Source organism: Schistocerca americana, chromosome 3 (genome assembly GCF_021461395.2).
Source record: "Schistocerca americana isolate TAMUIC-IGC-003095 chromosome 3, iqSchAmer2.1, whole genome shotgun sequence".
Taxonomy (NCBI): Eukaryota; Metazoa; Arthropoda; class Insecta; order Orthoptera; family Acrididae; genus Schistocerca; species Schistocerca americana.
In genome coordinates this window covers 631,010,664-631,030,053 of record NC_060121.1, presented here as the reverse complement: position 1 = coordinate 631,030,053, position 19,390 = coordinate 631,010,664, and the positions used below count along the sequence as shown (strand labels likewise).

General features: G+C 39.5%; 1 protein-coding gene across 1 annotated transcript in view; it reads right to left on the bottom strand.

The window, feature by feature from the left end:
- The window catches only part of LOC124607024 (general transcription factor IIH subunit 2), a 103,023-nt gene that overhangs the window by 39,756 nt on the left and 43,877 nt on the right, over positions 1-19,390 (bottom strand). The window contains exon 3 of the mRNA XM_047139189.1: positions 15,457-15,585. Coding sequence (XP_046995145.1) covers positions 15,457-15,585 — 129 coding nt within the window. The remainder of the gene's footprint in view (positions 1-15,456; positions 15,586-19,390) is intronic.

The window sequence follows — 19,390 nt, the reverse complement described above, 5'->3', positions numbered from 1 at the left end:
GTGCGGAAAGCTATTCTAGGTGTGGTGGGCAAAATTTCAGAGAGAATGGATCTCATTTCAGGGCATGATTTTAGGAAGTCATGGCCCTGTTGAAGTAGCTGATAACACATTTCAGAGCAGGATAATACTGAGTCACCAATGGAGTGCTCCGAAGCTGTTTTGTGGAGGGATCAGAAGTACCAGGAATGGATGTGACGGCCCGGGAAATCTGCTTTTTAATTAGCCTCGAGGGGTAATTATGAGCAGTGAAGGCTGAGGTGAGAATGGTGGTGTACTGCTGTAAAGAGTCTGCACCTGAACAAATACGTTTGCCTCGGATGCCAGGGCTGTGTGGGAGGGACGTTTGACATGGAAAGGAAGGCTACTGTCAAAACGTAAGTACTGTTGTTTGTAGGTTTAATGTGGACAAAACTGTGTAGCTGGTCTTTGGTGAGGACAAGATTAACATCAAGGAAAGTGGCATGGGATTTGGAACAGAACCATGTGAAATTTAATTGGGAGATGGTATTCAGAGATTTCAGGAATTTTAGCAGGTCAGCCTCACCGTGAGTCCAAGTGATTGTCCCACTGCCTAGTTAAAAAGCAGATTTCCCGGGCCATCACATTCAATCCTGGTACTGCTAATCCCTCCACAAAACAGCTTAGGAGCTTTCCATGATAAGCGCAGTACTATCCTGGTAGGGAATGTGTCAATCAGCTACTTCAACAGAGCCATGACTTCCTAAAATCATGCCCTGAAATGAGATCCATTCTGCCTGAAATTTTGCCCACCACACCTAGCTTTCCATTGCCCTCCCAATCTCCGCAATATTCTTGTAAGACCCTACGCTCCTTCTGCACCTATCTACCTACCCCTATGAGCATCCCTGTTGCAAGACTTGCCCTATGCACCCTCCTACCACCACCTATAATAGCCCTGTAACTGACAAAACATGTAGAATCTAAGGGAGAGCCACCTGCGAAACGACACACCATATACCAGCTATTATGTAAACACTGTTCAGCCTTCTACATCGGCATGACTACCATCAAATTCCAATTAGGATGAATGGGCATAGGCAGAGGGTATATAATGGCACCTCAAAATATCCTGTTGCGCAGCATGCTTTACAACATGACATTCATGACCCCCACGCCTGTTTCACCACACATGCCATCTGGATTCCTCCCACAGACACCAGTTTCTCAGCACTCCGCAGGTGGGAACTAGCTTTAAAACATGTCCCTGGTTCTCGTCACCCACCTGGTATTAATTTACATTGCTTTCTTCGGTCTCAACTTTTCTACACTTTTCTCACTTCACTCTTTGATTCACTACGTTTTAGTTTTGTACATCGTCCATTGTCTTTCCCATCTACTTTTCACTGCCCCTCCCAACTCTGTCATGTACAATGCTCTTAGCCTCTCACTCTTGTTAACTCATGCACGATGTTTTAGTAGTAATCTCTGTCTTGCATATTACCCTGTCTTCCACCTTTAAGCTCTCAGGTTTTCAAATCTCATTTGATGCAGTCCCCAACAATCAGTCTTTCATTCTCATCCCGTACTGTAAGTTTCCCCTGACACGTGATTCTGGATGACTTTCCCAAAACCTAACCATTTTCAAATGGCTCTGAGCACTATGGGACTTAACTTCTGAGGTCATCAGTCGCCTAGAACTTAGAACTAATTAAACCTAACTAACCTAAGGACATCACACACATCCATGCCCGTGGCAGGATTCGAACCTGCGACCGTAGTGGTCACGCGGTTCCAGACTGAAGCGCCTAGAACCACACGGCCACACCGGCCGGCCTTAACCATTTTCCTAGACCTCTTGAGTCCTTTTCCTTCACCCTTCTTCCTTTCCCTTCAACCCTTCTGCCAGAAGAAGGAGCCACTGGAACTGAAAGCTTGCCTATAACAACAGTATTTTATGTGTTTATTCTGTTCCAGCTTGGCGAGTAGATTTTTATCTATCCAATTACATAATATGAATTAATAGAGGGAAACATTCCACATGGGAAAAATATACCTAAAAACAAAGATGATGTGACTTACCAAACGAAAGCGCTGGCACGTCGATAGACACACAAACAAACACAAACATACACACAAAATTCAAGCTTTCGCAACAGACTGTTGCCTCATCAGGAAAGAGGGAAGGAGAGGGAAAGACGAAAGGATGTGGGTTTTAAGGGAGAGGGTAAGGAGTCATTCCTATCCCGGGAGCGGAAAGACTTACCTTAGGGGGAAAAAAGGACAGGTATACACTCGCACACACATTGAATACTTTAATATACATACAAAACGTTCACCATAAAATATCTGACTATGTCTGAAGCTTCCGTTATTCACACTACTTTTTATTCTGTATACACCAGGTGATATAATCTATGCAAATTTTAACACTCCTAAATCAGACTTTTGTGGTTTTCATGTTGACAAAAATTGCATAAACCAACCTGCATCTCAGGTGAGATAATCAATGCAAATTTTAACACACACACACACACACACACACACACACACACACACACACACACACACACACACGATCAGATTTTTAACACACACACACACACACACACACACACACACACACACACACACACACACGATCAGATTTATGTGGTTTTCAAGTTGACAGAAACCGCATAAACAAACCATTAATAAAAACCAAGAAATTTCAACTGGTGATCTGACTATGTTTAAAACTTAGACATACATATGTCGTGAAAATTGTGCAAGATATCAGCATGGTGCTTTCAGTCCATTTATAATGTTAGTCTGTCACAGAAATGATATTTTGGAACATATTGAGTTTTCTAGAGATTATGCAATGTTAAATACTTTTGGTAAGACTCTGAAGATTTTTATACCTTCTCCAAATTGAAGTTCTACCTTACAATGACCCTGGAGCTCCATGGGCATTCCATCATTGTGAGAATAAGAAGGAAGGCAACAAAAATAAGACCAATGGGAGACAACTAATAAGACAAGGTTTTCTTTGGGTGGCATAAAGAAGTAGACAAATGACTGGCTGCTCACAACAGCAGTCTACTGAAGTTAATGATTAGAGTTTGGAGGCCACTAATTCATTTATGTTTATTATACCATGGTTAAGGTACTGCATCAAACTGATTTACTGACTTAGGAACAAATAAGTGAATATGTACCTTAATGGTCTGACTGAGCTGAGAAAGTAAATGCAGCTGTGCTTCAGGTGGTGCATTATCAAATATTTTTGTGTGTCGTGAATGTTTCCAACATGCTCACCGTTTTTCGGCTTTTTACTGTTCCAGGCTTTGGACAGGCACTGGGATAGTTACGAGTATTTATTTATGATATTCACTGTGCTTACTGCAGTCTGTAACAACAATACAGTATCACAGCAAAGCAAGAAAACACAGATGCAACAGAAATTATTAGATGTACATTGTAACGTCATTTGCTGGTTTCACAAAGTCATGTACTGCAAACTGAAATGCCATCTGTATGGTCTGCTCAAAATCACTAACATAAAACTAAAACAGTCATATGGTCATATGCAGTAAATGAAACACTATCTTTTAGGTTCTTATAAAATGATGAAGTGTAGTGCAAGTTTGCCAGCACCACTGTAATCAAATAGACCTCAAAATCTCTCATAGTTCAATGATAAACAAGTATATGCCTCAAAACTTCTACAGCAGTAGACTGCACCACTGCATGTTGACACTGAGCTGCTGTAGGTGTCAACACCACATCCAGAGCATAGAGCAATTCAACTCCTGTCAAAGGATTAACTGGGAAATAAATAATCCAGATTTACAGAGTAATCAGAAGTCATAAGAGATATTGTGAACATGGATGTTGTTCAAGTGTAAAGCCAGAGATTGACAATCACAGGAACGTTACAAGTCCTTGACACACTGCTCGAACAATTTCAAGGTATGACAAGCAGAAGTCGAGCACAATGTCCATGGCATATTTTGCGATAATTGAACATATAAGATGGTGTCCAAAAATTCCTGAAATATATTAATTACAATTATTACATCTGAGAATGAAATTTTCACTCTGCAACTTCCTGCCAGATTAAAACTGTGTGCCAAACCGAGACTTGAACTCAAGACCTTTGCCTTTTGTGGGGAAGTGCTCTAAAAATTTTGAGCTATACAAGCATGACTCACGACCCATCCCCAAAGCCTTACTTCCACCAGTACCTTCTCTCCTACCTTCCAAAATTCACAGAAAATCTCCTGCGAAACTTGCAAGATTAGAGCTCCTGGAAGAAAGGATAATGGGGATGTGGTGTCACTGCCAGACACAACACTTGCTAGGTGGTAGCCTTTAAATCGGCCGCAGTCCGTTAGTATATGTCGGACCCGCGTTTGTCGCCACTATCAGTGATTTGCAGACCGAGCGCCGCCACACCGCAGGTCTAGTCTAGAGAGACTCCCTAGCACTCGCCCCAGTTGTACAGCCGAATTTGCTAGTGATGGTTCACTGACTACATACGCTCTCATTTGCAGAGACGACAGTTTAGCATAGCGTTCAGCTACGTCATTTGCTACAACCTAGCAAGGCGTCATATTCAGTTACTATGTATCCTGAACAGATAATATTGTGAATCATGTACCATCAAGAGTGACGTTCATAATTAATGGATTAAAGTTACGTATCAAACTAATTACGTCCTCTTTCTGAATTCTAATCCCTTGTCATGTTCCAGACCTCACGTCAGTATAGTCCTTCCCTCCTCACGCCAGCCTGCGTGAGCTAAAACGCGTGCATTTCGGCCTCCTCTAGTAACACGGTGTTGGCTTTTCTGCCAACCCAACAGGGGAGATGTGGGATATACATGTCCCAGCACGAAATTTTCTGATATACAACTTCTTGGGAGATTAATACTGTATGCCAGACCAAGACGAACTCGCGGCCTTTGGTTTTCGCAGGCCAGTGCTCTACTGACTGAACTACCCTAGTATGACCCACAACCCCTCCCCCCTGCCCCCCACCCCTTTACTTCTGTCAGTATCCCATCTCCTGTCTTCCAATCCTTTTAATGTTATATATAAAAACAAAGATGAGGTGACTTACCGAACAAAAGCGCTGGCAGATCGATAGACACACAAACAAACACAAACATACACACAAAATTCAAGCTTTCGCAACAAACTGTTGCCTCATCAGGAAAGAGGGAAGGAGAGGGGAAGACGAAAGGAAGTGGGTTTTAAAGGAGAGGGTAAGGAGTCATTCCAATCCCGGGAGCGGAAAGACTTACCTTAGGGGGAAAAAAGGACAGGTATACACTCGCACACACACACACACATATCCATCCACACATACAGACACAAGCAGACATATGTATATTAAAGTATTCAATGTGTGTGCGAGTGTATACCTGTCCTTTTTTCCCCCTAAGGTAAGTCTTTCCGCTCCCGGGATTGGAATGACTCCTTACCCTCTCCTTTAAAACCCACTTCCTTTCGTCTTCCCCTCTCCTTCCCTCTTTCCTGATGAGGCAACAGTTTGTTGCGACAGCTTGAATTTTGTGTGTATGTTTGTGTTTGTTTGTGTGTCTATCGACCTGCCAGCGCTTTTGTTCGTTAAGTCACCTCATCTTTGTTTTTAGATATATTTTTCCCACGTGGAATGTTTCCTTCCATTATATTGATATCATTAATTTGAATCCTTTTAATGTGTCAGTTAAGTTCCATATCAGCACATACTGCTGCAAAGTTGAAATTTCATTCTGGAAACGTCACCCAGGCTGTGGCTAAGCCATGTCTCCACAATATCCTGTTTTCCAGGAGTGCTTATCTTGCAAGTTTCACAGGAAAACTTCTGTGAAGTTAAGAAGGTATGAGACGAGGTATTGATGGAAGTACAGCTATAGGGACAGGTTGTGAATCGTATTTGGGTAGCTCAGTTGGTAGAGCAGTTGCCTGTGAAAGGCAATGGCCCCAATTTGGAGTCTCGGTCTAGCACACAGTTTTAATCTGCCAGGAAGTTTCATATTATGTCTTATTTAGACCTTTTCTGCACCATCACCTTCAAAACACTGCCTTTGGGAGAGAATACACTGATACCAACATTTCTACTAATTTTTGAGATGTGTCCTGGAATCTTTTGTTGTTGCTGTTGTGGTCTTCGATCCAGAGACTGGTTTGATGCAGCTCTCCATGCTACTCTATCCTGTGCAAGCTTCTTCATCTCCCAGTACCTACTGCAACCTACATGTTTCTGAATCTGCTTAGTGTATTCATCTCTTGGTCTTCCTCTACGATTTTTACCCTCCACGCTGCCCTCCAATGCTAAATTTGTGATCCCCTGATGCCTCAGAACATGTCCTACCAACCGGTCCCTTCATCTTTTCAAGTTGTGTCACAAACTCCTCTTCTCCCCAATTCTATTCAATACCTCCCCATTAGTTATGTGATCTACCCATCTAATCTTCAAAATTCTTCTGTAGCACCACATTTCGAAACCTTCTATTCTTTTCTTGTCCAAACTAGTTATCGTCCATGTTTCACTTCCATACATGGCTACACTCCATACAAATACTTTCAGAAACGACTTCCTGACACTTAAATCTATACTCTATGTTAACAAAATTCTCTTCTTCAGAAGCGCTTTCCTTCCCACTGCCAGTCTATATTTTATATCCTCTCTACTTCGACCATCATCAGTTATTTTGCTCCCCAAATAGCAAAACTCCATTACTACTTTAAGTGTCTCATTTCCTAATCTAATTCCCTCAGCATCACCCGACTTAATTAGACTACATTCCATTATCCTCGTTTTGCTTTTGTTGATGTTCATCTTATATCCTCCTTTCAAGACACTATCCATTCCGTTCAACTGCTCTTCCAAGTCCTTTGCTGTCTCTGACAGAATTACAATGTCATCGGCGAACCTCAAAGTTTTTATTTCTTCTCCATGGAATTTTTCTTTTGTTTCCTTTACTGCTTGCTCAATATACAGATTGAATAACATCGGGGAGAGGCTACAACCCTGTCTCACTCCCTTCCCAACCACTGCTTCCCTTTCATGCCCCTCGACTCTTATAACTGCCATCTGGTTTCTGTACAAATTGTAAATAGCCTTTTGCTTCCTGTATTTTACCCCTGCCACCTTTAGAATTTGAAAGAGAGTATTCCAGTCAACATTGTCAAAAGCTTTCTCTAAGTCTACAAATGCTAGAAACGTAGGTTTGCCGTTCCTTAATCTTTCTCCTAAGATAAGTCGTAAGGTCAGTATTGCCTCACATGTTCCAACATTTCTACGGAATCCAAACTGATCTTCCCCGAGGTCGGCTTCTACCAGTTTTTCCATTCATCTGTAAAGAAGTCGCGTTAGTATTTTGCAGCTGTGACTTATTAAACTGATAGTTCGGTAAGTTTCACATCTGTCAACACCTGCTTTCTTTGGGATTGGAATTATTATATTCTTCTTGAAGTCTGAGGGTATTTCGCCTGTCTCATACATCTTGCTCACCAGATGGTAGACTTCTGTCAGGACTGGCTCACCCAAGGCCGTCAGTGGTTCTAATGGAATGTTGTCTACTCCCGGGGCCTTGTTTCGACTCAGGTCTTTCAGTGTTCTGTCAAACTCTTCACGCAGTATCATATCCCCCATTTTATCTTCATCCACATCCTCATCCATTTCCATAATATTGTCCTCGAGTACATCGCTCTTGTACAGACCCTCTATATACTCCTTCCACGTTTCTGCTTTCCCTTCTTTGCTTAGAACTGGGTTTCCATCTGAGCTCTTAACATTCATAGAAGTAGCTCTCTTTTCTCCAAAGGTCTCTTTAATTTTCCTGTAGGTAGCATCTATTTTGTCCCTAGTGAGATAAGCCTCTACATCTTTACATTTGTCCTCTAGCCATCCCTGCTTAGCCATTTTGCACTTCCTGTCAATCTCATTTTTGAGACGTTTGTATTCCTTTTTGCCTGCTTCATTTACTGCATTTTTATATTTTCTCCTTTCATCAATCAAATTCAATATTTTTTCTGTTATCCAAGGATTTCTACTAGCCCTTGTCTTTTTACCTACTTGACCCTCTGCTGCCTTCACTACTTCATCCCTCAGAGCTACTTATTCTTCTTGTACTGTATTTCTTTCCTCCATTCCTGTCAATTGTTCCCTTATGCTCTCCCTGAAACTCTGTACAACCTCTGGTTTAGTCAGTTTATCCAGGTCCCATCTCCTTTTTGCAGTTTCTTCAGTTTTAATCTACAGTTCATAAAAAATAAGATTGTGGTCAGTGTCCACATCTGCCCCTGGAAATGTCTTACAATATAAAACCTGGTTCCTAAATCTCTGTCTTACCATTATATAATCTATCTGATACCTTCTAGTATCTCCAGGATTCTTCCATGTATACAACCTTCTTTTACTATTCCTGAACCAAGTGTTAGCTATGATTAAGTTATGCTCTGTGCAAAATTTTACCAGACAGCTTCCTCTTTCATTCCTCACCCCCAATCCATACTCACGTACTATGTTTCCTTCTCTCCCTTTCCCTACTCTCGAATTCCAGTCACCCATGACTATTAAATTTTCGTCTCCCTTCACTACCTGAATAATTTCTTTTATCTCATCATACATTTCGTCACTTTCTTCATCATATGCAGAGCTAGTTGGCATACAAACTTGTACTACTGTAGTAGGCATGGGATTCGTGTCTATCTTGGCCACAATAATGTGTTCACTATGCCGTTTGTAGTAGCTTACCCGCAATCCTATTTTTTTTATTCATTAATAAACCTACTACTGTATTACCCCTATTTGATTTTGTATTTATAACCCTGTATTCACCTGACCAAAAGTCTTGTTCCTCCTGCCACCGAACTTCACTAATTCCCACTATATCTAACTTTAACCTATCCATTTCCCTTTTCAAATTTTCTAACCTACCTGCCCAATTAAGGGATCTGACATTCCACACTCCGATCCATATAACGCCAGTTTTCTTTCTCCTGGTAACGTCGGCCTCTTGAGTAGTCCCCGCCCGGAGATCCGAATGGGGGACTATTTTAGCTCCGGAATATTTTACCCAAGAGGACGCCATCATCATTTAACCATACAGTAGAGCTGCATGCCCTCGGGAAAAATTACGGCTGTAGTTTCCCCCTGCTTTCAGCCGTTCACAGTACCAGCACAGCAAGGCCATTTTGGTTAGTGTTACAAGGCCAGATCAGTCAATCATCCAGACTGTTGCCCCTGCAACTACTGAAACGGCTGCTGCCCCTCTTCAGGAACCACATGTTTGTCTGGCCTCTCAACAGATACCCCTCCGTTGTGGTTGCACCTACGGTACAGCCATCTGTATCGCTGAGGCACCCAAGCCTCCCCACCAACGGTAAGGTCCATGGTTTATGGAGGGGCTTTTGCTGTTAGTGCGTTTAAAACCATCTGAGGTGCTGATCGAATCACTTCCAATGTATAGTACCTTTGACCATTCAAATTGGGTTTCATTTTGAGGAAGAGGAAGAAGTCACATGTAGTTATGTGTGGTGGTACGGTAGATGGGGGACAACTGTCATCTTGTTTCCAGTTGAAAATTCCTGAACAACATAGGCTGCATGCGATCAAGCATTGTCATGATGGAGTATCCAATCATATGTACGCCCCACCTGTGGATGTTTTCACCTTATGTCCACATCATGATAGACCACTTTACTGACTGTCTGGATAGGAGAACAAACTCATTATAAACAACCAAGTCAACATAAAAAATAAACAAACAAGGACGTAAAGTTGCTCTCCACGTTTTGAGCTTTTTTTGGCTGAAGGGAGAAGAAACGCTGTTCTACTGCAATGATTGCTACTTAGTTTCAGTGTCAGAGCCATAAATCCGACATTTGTACAACTGACAACCTTTGAAAGAAATTTTGGATCACCTTAAAGCTACTGTTTAAGTTTCTGGCAGACTCTTCTGTAATATGTTGAAATACTTGTGGCACAAACTTCACCAAAAGCCTTTTTATGTTCAATTCTCCTGACATAACACATTCACATGCATCATAGCTTATTCCCAAGGTTTTGCAGAGGTCTTGAATGGTCTGTCTACAATTCTGCAGAATTAGATCCCTCAATTACTAAAAATTTTCTGGTGGGATACCAGGTGGCAGTCAACAACAATGGTGCCATCATCAGCGTTCACTCTTTTCTGTAATGCTTCACATTCTTCCTCTCAGTCACACTGTAATGTAATACATATTCTTCAGCTTGAAGTAAAGTAGGTCTTCAATCTGAAGCCTATTACAAGCACATTTCACAGAATACTGCAGATTCTAAAAGGTTTAGGCGCATCTGACAGAATTTGTTTTCCTCTACTAACAGGTTTTGTAGCCGAATAAACACTGGATCAATCTGGACACATACTAAGGTTGTAGGTACTACCACCCTAGTTAACTATCATGTTAACTGCAACCAATGTTCACTGAAGAGCCCAGTAAGCATTAAAAAGATGCCATTTTCGACAGCTAAGTAATGGTATGTTTTGTTTCAATAACACACTGCTTACTCAGAAAAGTACAAAATTACACTAACTAGTTGCTTATGAATAAGGGACAAGTTTGCAGACATCTGTGCACAGTTAGCATTTTTTGTAAAAATATAAAACAAATCCCGAAGTATCCAGCTATAATTAGAATAAATGATATTGTTTAGAACAGACTACAGTTCATGTGAATAATTTTTTTACACTGGGAGATAATGCAGGCCTCAATTCACACATTGGACATACCTCTAACATTTCATCTTCAGGTAACAGTGGAGATTCTATCCTTGTAATGCCTGCTGACGAGATTGATTCAATATTTCTGCACAGCCCTATTCTAGGAGCTAAAGGGTGATAATTTCAAACCTGTTGTTTCTGGAGAGTAATGCATAAGTAATGCACTGGGCTTTCAAATGTGAAAACTGCCATGTTTAATAAATACAGTAAATAACACCTTTGTTTTAAAACATACACTCTATACAGCATCTGCAACTTAGCATTTTTTAACTACTATTTCATCTTTGAAGCTATTAGTTTTGCCTCTCGTGTGAAGCTGGGACATGTTTTGTAAGTGTTGAGCATGTGTGCTGCCATAAAAAAACAGAATGGTGTGTGTTAAAGCAACTTCCAGAGAATTTAACAACACTCACACAGTGCTTGTCCAACAATGTGTTTAATTTGAAAGGTTTTTTTTGTCACATATCATGTTCTATTGACTTCATGAATGTTTCTGTGAAAGTCAAAAACAAGAAATCTATCATAAGTTTACAATGAAAAATTTGATGTTTATCTCAGCGCACAAAACCAGCAATGAGTACAAAATGGGGCCCCAGGTCGAAAGCAAGGGAATTTGTAAGAGCCATCTAAAGGTGGATCTGTAATCAATCTGAAACCAGTAATGCTTTAATTTAAATAAACTTCTGGTTACTGCCTAAATTATAAACCTTAAAAAGAAATGTTTGTGTATTTTGGATTATTCGTGTTGTCTTGGGTCTGCATTATCTCGGATTTAGTGGTCATAAGTAACTTGAAATTACTGAAGTTTACAAATTTAGGAACTCACAACACAACCACACACAGAAAATTCATGTTATATTTTTCTCATTACATAAACTCCATTTTTGTTAATGCTTCTTCTCTGGCGCATTTTAAATTGATGTGGTATTAGTTTGTGCTGCATTTTAGTACAAAGCAGTAATGATCTTTCTTACAATACAAGATGTGTAGATTTCTTTGCTGTCTATTTCAAAGTGAGCAAATACTCTTCTACAAAACAAGGTAATAAATCCTGAACACAAAAAATAGCAAGAAATAATAAGAAATCAAACAACTGTTAATACAAAGAAGTTGAAATAATCAAATTTCTGTCAAATTCAGCTTTTCATTTATGCTTACTCTCCTCTTTGTTCTCTGCTTCTATTTTTAGCAATTTTTTCAACTTTAAACAATCTTACAATGTTGTTGTTGTTGTGGTCTTCAGTCCTGAGACTGGTTTGATGCAGCTCTCCATGCTACTCTATCCTGTGCAAGCTTTTTCATCTCCCAGTACCTACTGCAACCTACATCCTTCTGAATCTGCTTGGTGTATTCATCTCTTGGTCTACGATTTTTACCCTCCACGCTGCCCTCCAATACTAAATTGGTGATCCCTTGATGCCTCAGAACATGTCCTACCAATCGATCCCTTCTTCTGGTCAAGTTGTGCCACAAACTTCTCTTCTCCCCAATCCTATTCAATACTTCCTCATTAGTTATGTGATCTACCCATCTAATCTTCAGCATTCTTCTGTAGCACCACATTTCGAAAGCTTCTATTCTTTTCTTGTCCAAACTATTTATCGCCCATGTTTCACTTCCATACATGGCTACACTCCATACAAATACTTTCAGAAATGACTTCCTGACACTTAAATCAATACTGGATGTTAACAAATTTCTCTTCTTCAGAAACGCTTTCCTTGCCATTGCCAGTCTACATTTTATATCCTCTCTACTTCGACCATCATCAGTTATTTTGCTCCCCAAATAGCAAAACTCCTTTACTACTTTAAGTGCCTCATTTCCTACTCTGATTCCCTCAGCATCACCCGACTTAATTAGACTACATTCCATTATCCTTGTTTTGCTTTTGTTGATGTTCATCTTATATCCTCCTTTCAAGACACTGTCCATTCCGTTCAACTGCTCTTCCAAGTCCTTTGCTGTCTCTGACAGAATTACAATGTCATCGGCGAACCTCAAAGTTTTTATTTCTTCTCCATGAATTTTAATACCTACTCCGAATTTTTCTTTTGTTTCCTTTACTGCTTGCTCAATATACAGATTGAATAACATCGGGGAGAGGCTACAACCCTGTCTTACTCCCTTCCCAACCACTGCTTCCCTTTCATGTCCCTCGACTCTTATAACTGCCATCTGCCTTCTGTACAAATTGCAAATAGCCTTTCGCTCCCTGTATTTTACCCCTGCCACCTTCAGAATTTGAAAGAGAGTATTCCAGTTAACGTTGTCAAAAGCTTTCTCTAAGTCTACAAATGCTAGAAACGTAGGTTTGCCTTTCCTTAATCTTTCTTCTAAGATAGGTCGTAAGGTCAGTATTGCCTCACGTGTTCCAGTGTTTCTACGGAATCCTAACTGATCTTCCCCGAGGTCGGCTTCTACTAGTTTTTCCATTCGTCTGTAAAGAATTCGTGTTAGTATTTTGCAGCTGTGACTTATTAAACTGATAGTTCGGTAAGTTTCACATCTGTCAACACCTGCTTTCTTTGGGATTGGAATTATTATATTCTTCTTGAAGTCTGAGGGTATTTCGCCTGTTTCATACATCTTGCTCACCAGATGGTAGAGTTTTGTCAGGACTGGCTCTCCCAAGGCCGTCAGTAGTTCCAATGGAATGTTGTCTACTCCGGGGGCCTTGTTTCGACTCAGGTCTTTCAGTGCTCTGTCAAACTCTTCACGCAGTATCACATCTCCCATTTCATCTTCATCTACATCCTCTTCCATTTCCATAATATTGTCCTCAAGTACATCGCCCTTGTATAGACCCTCTATATACTCCTTCCACCTTTCTGCTTTCCCTTCTTTGCTTAGAACTGGGTTTCCATCTGAGCTCTTGATATTCATACAAGTCGTTCTCTTATCTCCAAAGGTCTCTTTAATTTTCCTGTAGGCAGTATCTATCTTACCCCTAGTGAGATAGGCCTCTACATCCTTACATTTGTCCTCTAGCCATCCCTGCTTAGCCATTTTGCACTTCCTGTCAATCTCATTTTTGAGACGTTTGTATTCCTTTTTGCCTGCTTCATTTACTGCATTTTTATATTTTCTCCTTTCATCAATTAAATTCAATATTTCTTCTGTTACCCAAGGATTTCTACTAGCCCTCGTCTTTTTACCTACTTGATCCTCTGCTGCCTTTGCTACTTCATCCCTCAAAGCTACCCATTCTTCTTCTACTGTATTTCTTTCCCCCATTCCTGTCAATTGTTCCCTTATGCTCTCCCTGAAACTCTGTACAACCTCTGGTTCTTTCAGTTTATCCAGGTCCCATCTCCTTAAATTCCCACCTTTTTGCAGTTTCTTCAGTTTTAATCTACAGGTCATAACCAATAGATTGTGGTCAGAGTCCACATCTGCCCCTGGAAATGTCTTACAATTTAAAACCTGGTTCCTAAATCTCAGTCTTACCATTATATAATCTATCTGATACCTTTTAGTATCTCCAGGGTTCTTCCATGTATACAACCTTCTTTCATGATTCTTAACCAAGTGTTAGTTATGATTATGTTGTGCTCTGTGCAAAATTCTACCAGACAGCTTCCTCTTTCATTTATTAGCCCCAATCCATATTCACCTACTATGTTTCCTTCTCTCCCTTTTCCTACACTTGAATTCCAGTCACCCATGAGTATTAAATTTTTGTCTCCCTTCACAATCTGAATAATTTCTTTTATTTCATCATACATTTCTTCAATTTCTTCGTCATCTGCAGAGCCAGTTGGCATATAAACTTGTACTACTGTAGTAGGTGTGGGCTTCGTAACTATCTTGGCCACAATAATGCGTTCACTATGCTGTTTGTAGTAGCTTACCCGCATTCCTATTTTCCTATTCATTATTAAACCTACTCCTGCATTACCCCTATTTGATTTTGTGTTTATAACCCTGTAGTCACCTGACCAGAAGTCTTGTTCCTCCTGCCACCGAACTTCACTAATTCCCACTATATCTAACTTCAACCTATCCATTTCCCTTTTTAAATTTTCTAACCTACCTGCCCAATTAAGGGATCTGACATTCCACGCTCCGATTCGTAGAACGCCAGTTTTCTTTCTCCTGATAACGACATCCTCTTGAGTAGTCCCTGCCCGGAGATCCGAATGGGGGACTATTTTACCTCCGGAATATTTTACCCAAGAGGACGCCATCATCATTTAATCATACAGTAAAGCTGCATGCACCGGGGGAAAAATTACGGCTGTAGTTTCCCCTAGCTTTCAGCCGTTCGCAGTACCAGCACAGCAAGGCCGTTTTGGTTATTGTTACAAGGCCAGATCAGTCAATGATCCAGACTGTTGCCCTTGCAACTACTGAAAAGGCTGCTGCCCCTCTTCAGGAACCACAAGTTTGTCTGGCCTCTCAACAGATACCCCTCCGTTGTGGTTGCACCTACGGTACGGCTATCTGTATCGCTGAGGCACGCAAGCCTCCCCCAACGGCAAGGTCCATGGTTCATGGAGGGGGGGGGGGGATCTTACAATATAAAGTCAATATTTTCTTTTCTGTTTTACTTTAAACATCAAATGGAATTTATTAATAACCTTTGTGTTGAGCTGTTATCCATACCATAAAAATTAAAGTTATGTGTATTAAATAACATAATAATGCTAATAAAACAACCAGCTGACTGCAGTAATTTTATTGAAATGTACTTCTTTTATCTTATTTCCCAATAGCTAAACTATAAAGTACTGTACCTTTATATGTTTTCTTGGATTGCCTGCAAGTTCAGTAATTTTTTCAGCTCGCTTGTTCCTTGTTATGATTATACCAAGCTGACTAATTGGATTTTGGTCAAAAAATTCATCGATGAAAGATTCCAAAAGCTGCAAACAAAGTATTAGACTGTAATACACACACATATGATTGAAGTAACTCGATAACATTCCTTCATTCTAATGACTAGTCTTAACATTTATCCTAAAATGTGAAGGACATTGTCTTATCGCATAACATTTTTGACATGATTTTACATTACAGCGCATTTTTAATTAAAGAACATCACAAACAGAATTCAATGAGATGTTCCTCTTAAATTTAGCACTTCCTCATATAAAATTTCACCATGAATATAACAACATAATATTTTTCTACTTAATTCTTTGTCTAAAGCAGTTACATTTACTTCTTGAGATGTAACTTTATTGATATGCAAGCAGCATAATATATCTACATGTACTTTTAAAAATCATATGTTCCACATCACCTCCTAAACCACTGGATCGATTTCAAGTGAACTTGGTAAACGTATCACTTACTATATGGAACGAAGCGTCTCTCTCTAATGCCCAAAGCAATTTCAACCAAATTAGATATATAGATGACTCATTATTTGTATAAAAATACAAAATATTCCACAGGAGGGGCTCCCTTCTGTTTCTAACAAAAGAAAATGCCAAGTTTTTACAAATGTACTTCACAGAAGGAAAAGACTTGGAGCTAGATCAAAGTTGTCATTCAGTGGCAGGTGTAAGGCATGATGTAGTACTGAACCTTCAAGGAAAGTTTCATGAACAGAATGAGTCCATCTGTTTCTGAGGTACTGTTTGAAACTTGAAATAAATGTTGCTTTCAAAACTGCTTGACTTTCTTTTCAATCCACAGTCTCAAGATGAAGGGAAAAAAGGTCAGTGAATTTGAAGAAATGAGATGAAGTAATTACCTTATTAAAGGGTAACAAGTGTTCTATTTTCACACATAAAAAAAAGTTGAATCATTGTCCATGACTTCTTGCATACTTCTTACCTAGATAGAATAACAAGTTTCCTCAAGATTCTGATGAAACTGCAGGATGAAATTTGCTGCAGATACTGGTGTGTGTGTGTGTGTGTGTGTAAGGCTTTATGAGAAGAGCCTAATTGTATTCCTTATTAAAAACACTAATTTACTATAGAGAAAACAGACAAATAGGAACAGGTAAAGGAAAAATGTAATGATCCTAAACGGACTTCAATCCCTGGAGTAAGAACAGCTTGGCACAAAGAGGTTCAGAAGTACAAAAAAGCTAAGATTTAAATCTGAGTTGACTAGTAATGAGCTGTGAGCATTTAGTAAGTTTAAGATGAGCTTGAAACTTGGAGAAAACTGCAGAGTCCAGTTGTAATAATGACAGACAAAAAGAAGAGATCATGAAGCACTAGATATTAAACATAAAGATTATGCAGGTATTTCAAAGGAATTCTAAATTAATAAAATTAGAAGATCCAATTCAAAATTAACAACTGGTGAGTTTGTCATTGTGGAAACAATATAAATAATCAATAGAAAAGAGAATGTTGTGATAGATGCAATTATATCTATAAATATTAAACAGTGCAATACTGAAAATGCAAAGTGTTCTAATTGGTAACAGTTTAATTTTCCACATTCTGGATGATACAACAAGAAATTTGGTATTAGGAGTAAATAGGTGCAAAACTGTATTATTTAAATAGAATTATTTTTAAAACATCATGAATAACTAATTACACAATTAAACTGAAATAGTGCACAGGGAAAGGCGTTGCTTTAAAATTCTGCACTGAATACACTGTATCTACGTGTTTAGAGAGTAGAGCAAAGTGTCTGTTTCCATACACATAAAATCAGTCTGCAGAATTACAGTCATATCTCACCAATACATATCAACTTGAATTCTTGAAAACAGCATGCACTTCAGTATAATGGCTTTTTTTGACAAAAAGCAGCTCTTCTGCTGAAATCAACACACACTGAAGAATGAAAAATTATGAGGAACTCTGTACATCTTTCTAATTCATTGGCAGAGATGATAAATGTAACACATTTGTTGGGTCTATAATTACACTGCCTTGTATTGTCATTGTTGCCTACAGGGATGTACGTTGTGGAAGATGAACGCAAATGCAGACTTCAGTATCCAGTCCTGAAACTGCTATGGCTAACATTTAAGGCATAATCCACCTGAAGAAATGTTGAGTGCCACAGAACCACTTGGTGCCACTGAAGATACAACAAAAATCCAAATGATGCATAATGGGTGTAGTCAAAGAAATATGGAGAATTGAAAGAAGACAGATTTTTCAGAAGCAAAATATATCTTCAGAATAAATTTTCACTCTGCAGTGGAGTGTGCACTGATCTGAAACTATCTGGCAGTTTAAAAGTGTGTGCCACACCAGGACTAAAATTTGAGACCTTTGTCTTTTACAGGCAAGTGTTCTACCAACTAAGCTATCCAGACACGACTCATAAACCACCCTCAGAGCTTTATTTCAGCCAGTACCTCATATCTTATCTTTAAAATTCATGAGCTATGCTCAGATAGCTCAGCTGGTAGGGGGACTTGACCACGAAAGGCAAAGGGCATATGTTTGAGCTCCAGTCTGGCACATGGTTTTAATCTGCAGGAGGTAACAAAATATGTACATGCCACTGGTTCTGAATGAAGAAAAGATTACAGTCAAAAGAGTTGATGGCAATTTTCAAACAGAGCTACAATTAAAGCAGGCATGTAATACAAGAAAATTATCTTTAAATTGTCTTCAAATCCAGCTGAATAGAGATGGAGAGAACAATGATTGAGTCTGAAATTCTAGAAAACAAAAGCTTCATACAGTACCAGTGTTTGTACTGAGAAGTGTGGTAATAAAATGTCAGATATTTAGTGGATTTGATCAGTGACTTCAATACCAACAATATCCAGTACATATCATTAATATTTCAGTATTTCCAATGTACGATTAGTGGAAGTGCTTCATCTAATAAAACTGCACTTCTGTGAAAGAGAATTCCTGACTTCCTACTTAAGACTTTATAGGTTTCATGAATTTTTTAGCTATTAATTTTACTTCCAATGTAATTCCATATACTGTGAATTCAGAAGCATATTTCATGAAACCAGTGTTATATATTTTGGCCTTTGCTCAAAAAGTACACAACTTACAACTTTGACAGGATTACATTTCACTCCATTAACACTAAATAAAGGAAAAGTTGAAGGTCTTAATTACAGTTGTTTATGGCAGTTGAACGAGCCCACAATGCTTCAAATCTTAACCGAGTGCTTGACAAACTATTTGTAAACATTTTTAAAATGAAAGTCTGTAGACAAATAAACTTCACCATTTGCATTTACAATGAAATTTTCTCATATGCCCTTAAGAAACACCCTAAAGTTTTCTGGAGCTGACAATTTCATCATTCTAGTGCTTTTCTCAAGGGACAATTAGCAGAAAAAATAAATCTTATGGCCAGGAGCAGATTAGCACAAATGAAAAATCTTCCTTCAATAAAGGAGCACTGGTCAACTTTCCAACTGTCCTCGGAGTTTTTCGTGGTGGCACACTTCAATAAAATCTTCTCAGTAATTTTGAATAAAACAATCGAGCTTTCGATAGCTGTCTCCGCCATTGTCATCAGGAGTTGAAATCAATGACTGTCGGGGCTGACACAGGGATCACTTATATAAATATAATGGCAGCATCTGAAATCTTCCAGAGAGGGCCGGAGTGGCGCATGGATGGAAAGTGAGTTGGGCAGTTCATAGTGGCTCTGTCCTACTGAGTGGTGTCACATGGTGCAAGTGGCCAGTGCCATGTTTGAAACTGCCACTCCTGTGTCCCTACAAGCACCAAGCCTACGTCTCTGTGTTCCCTCAATGTCCAAAGCTCA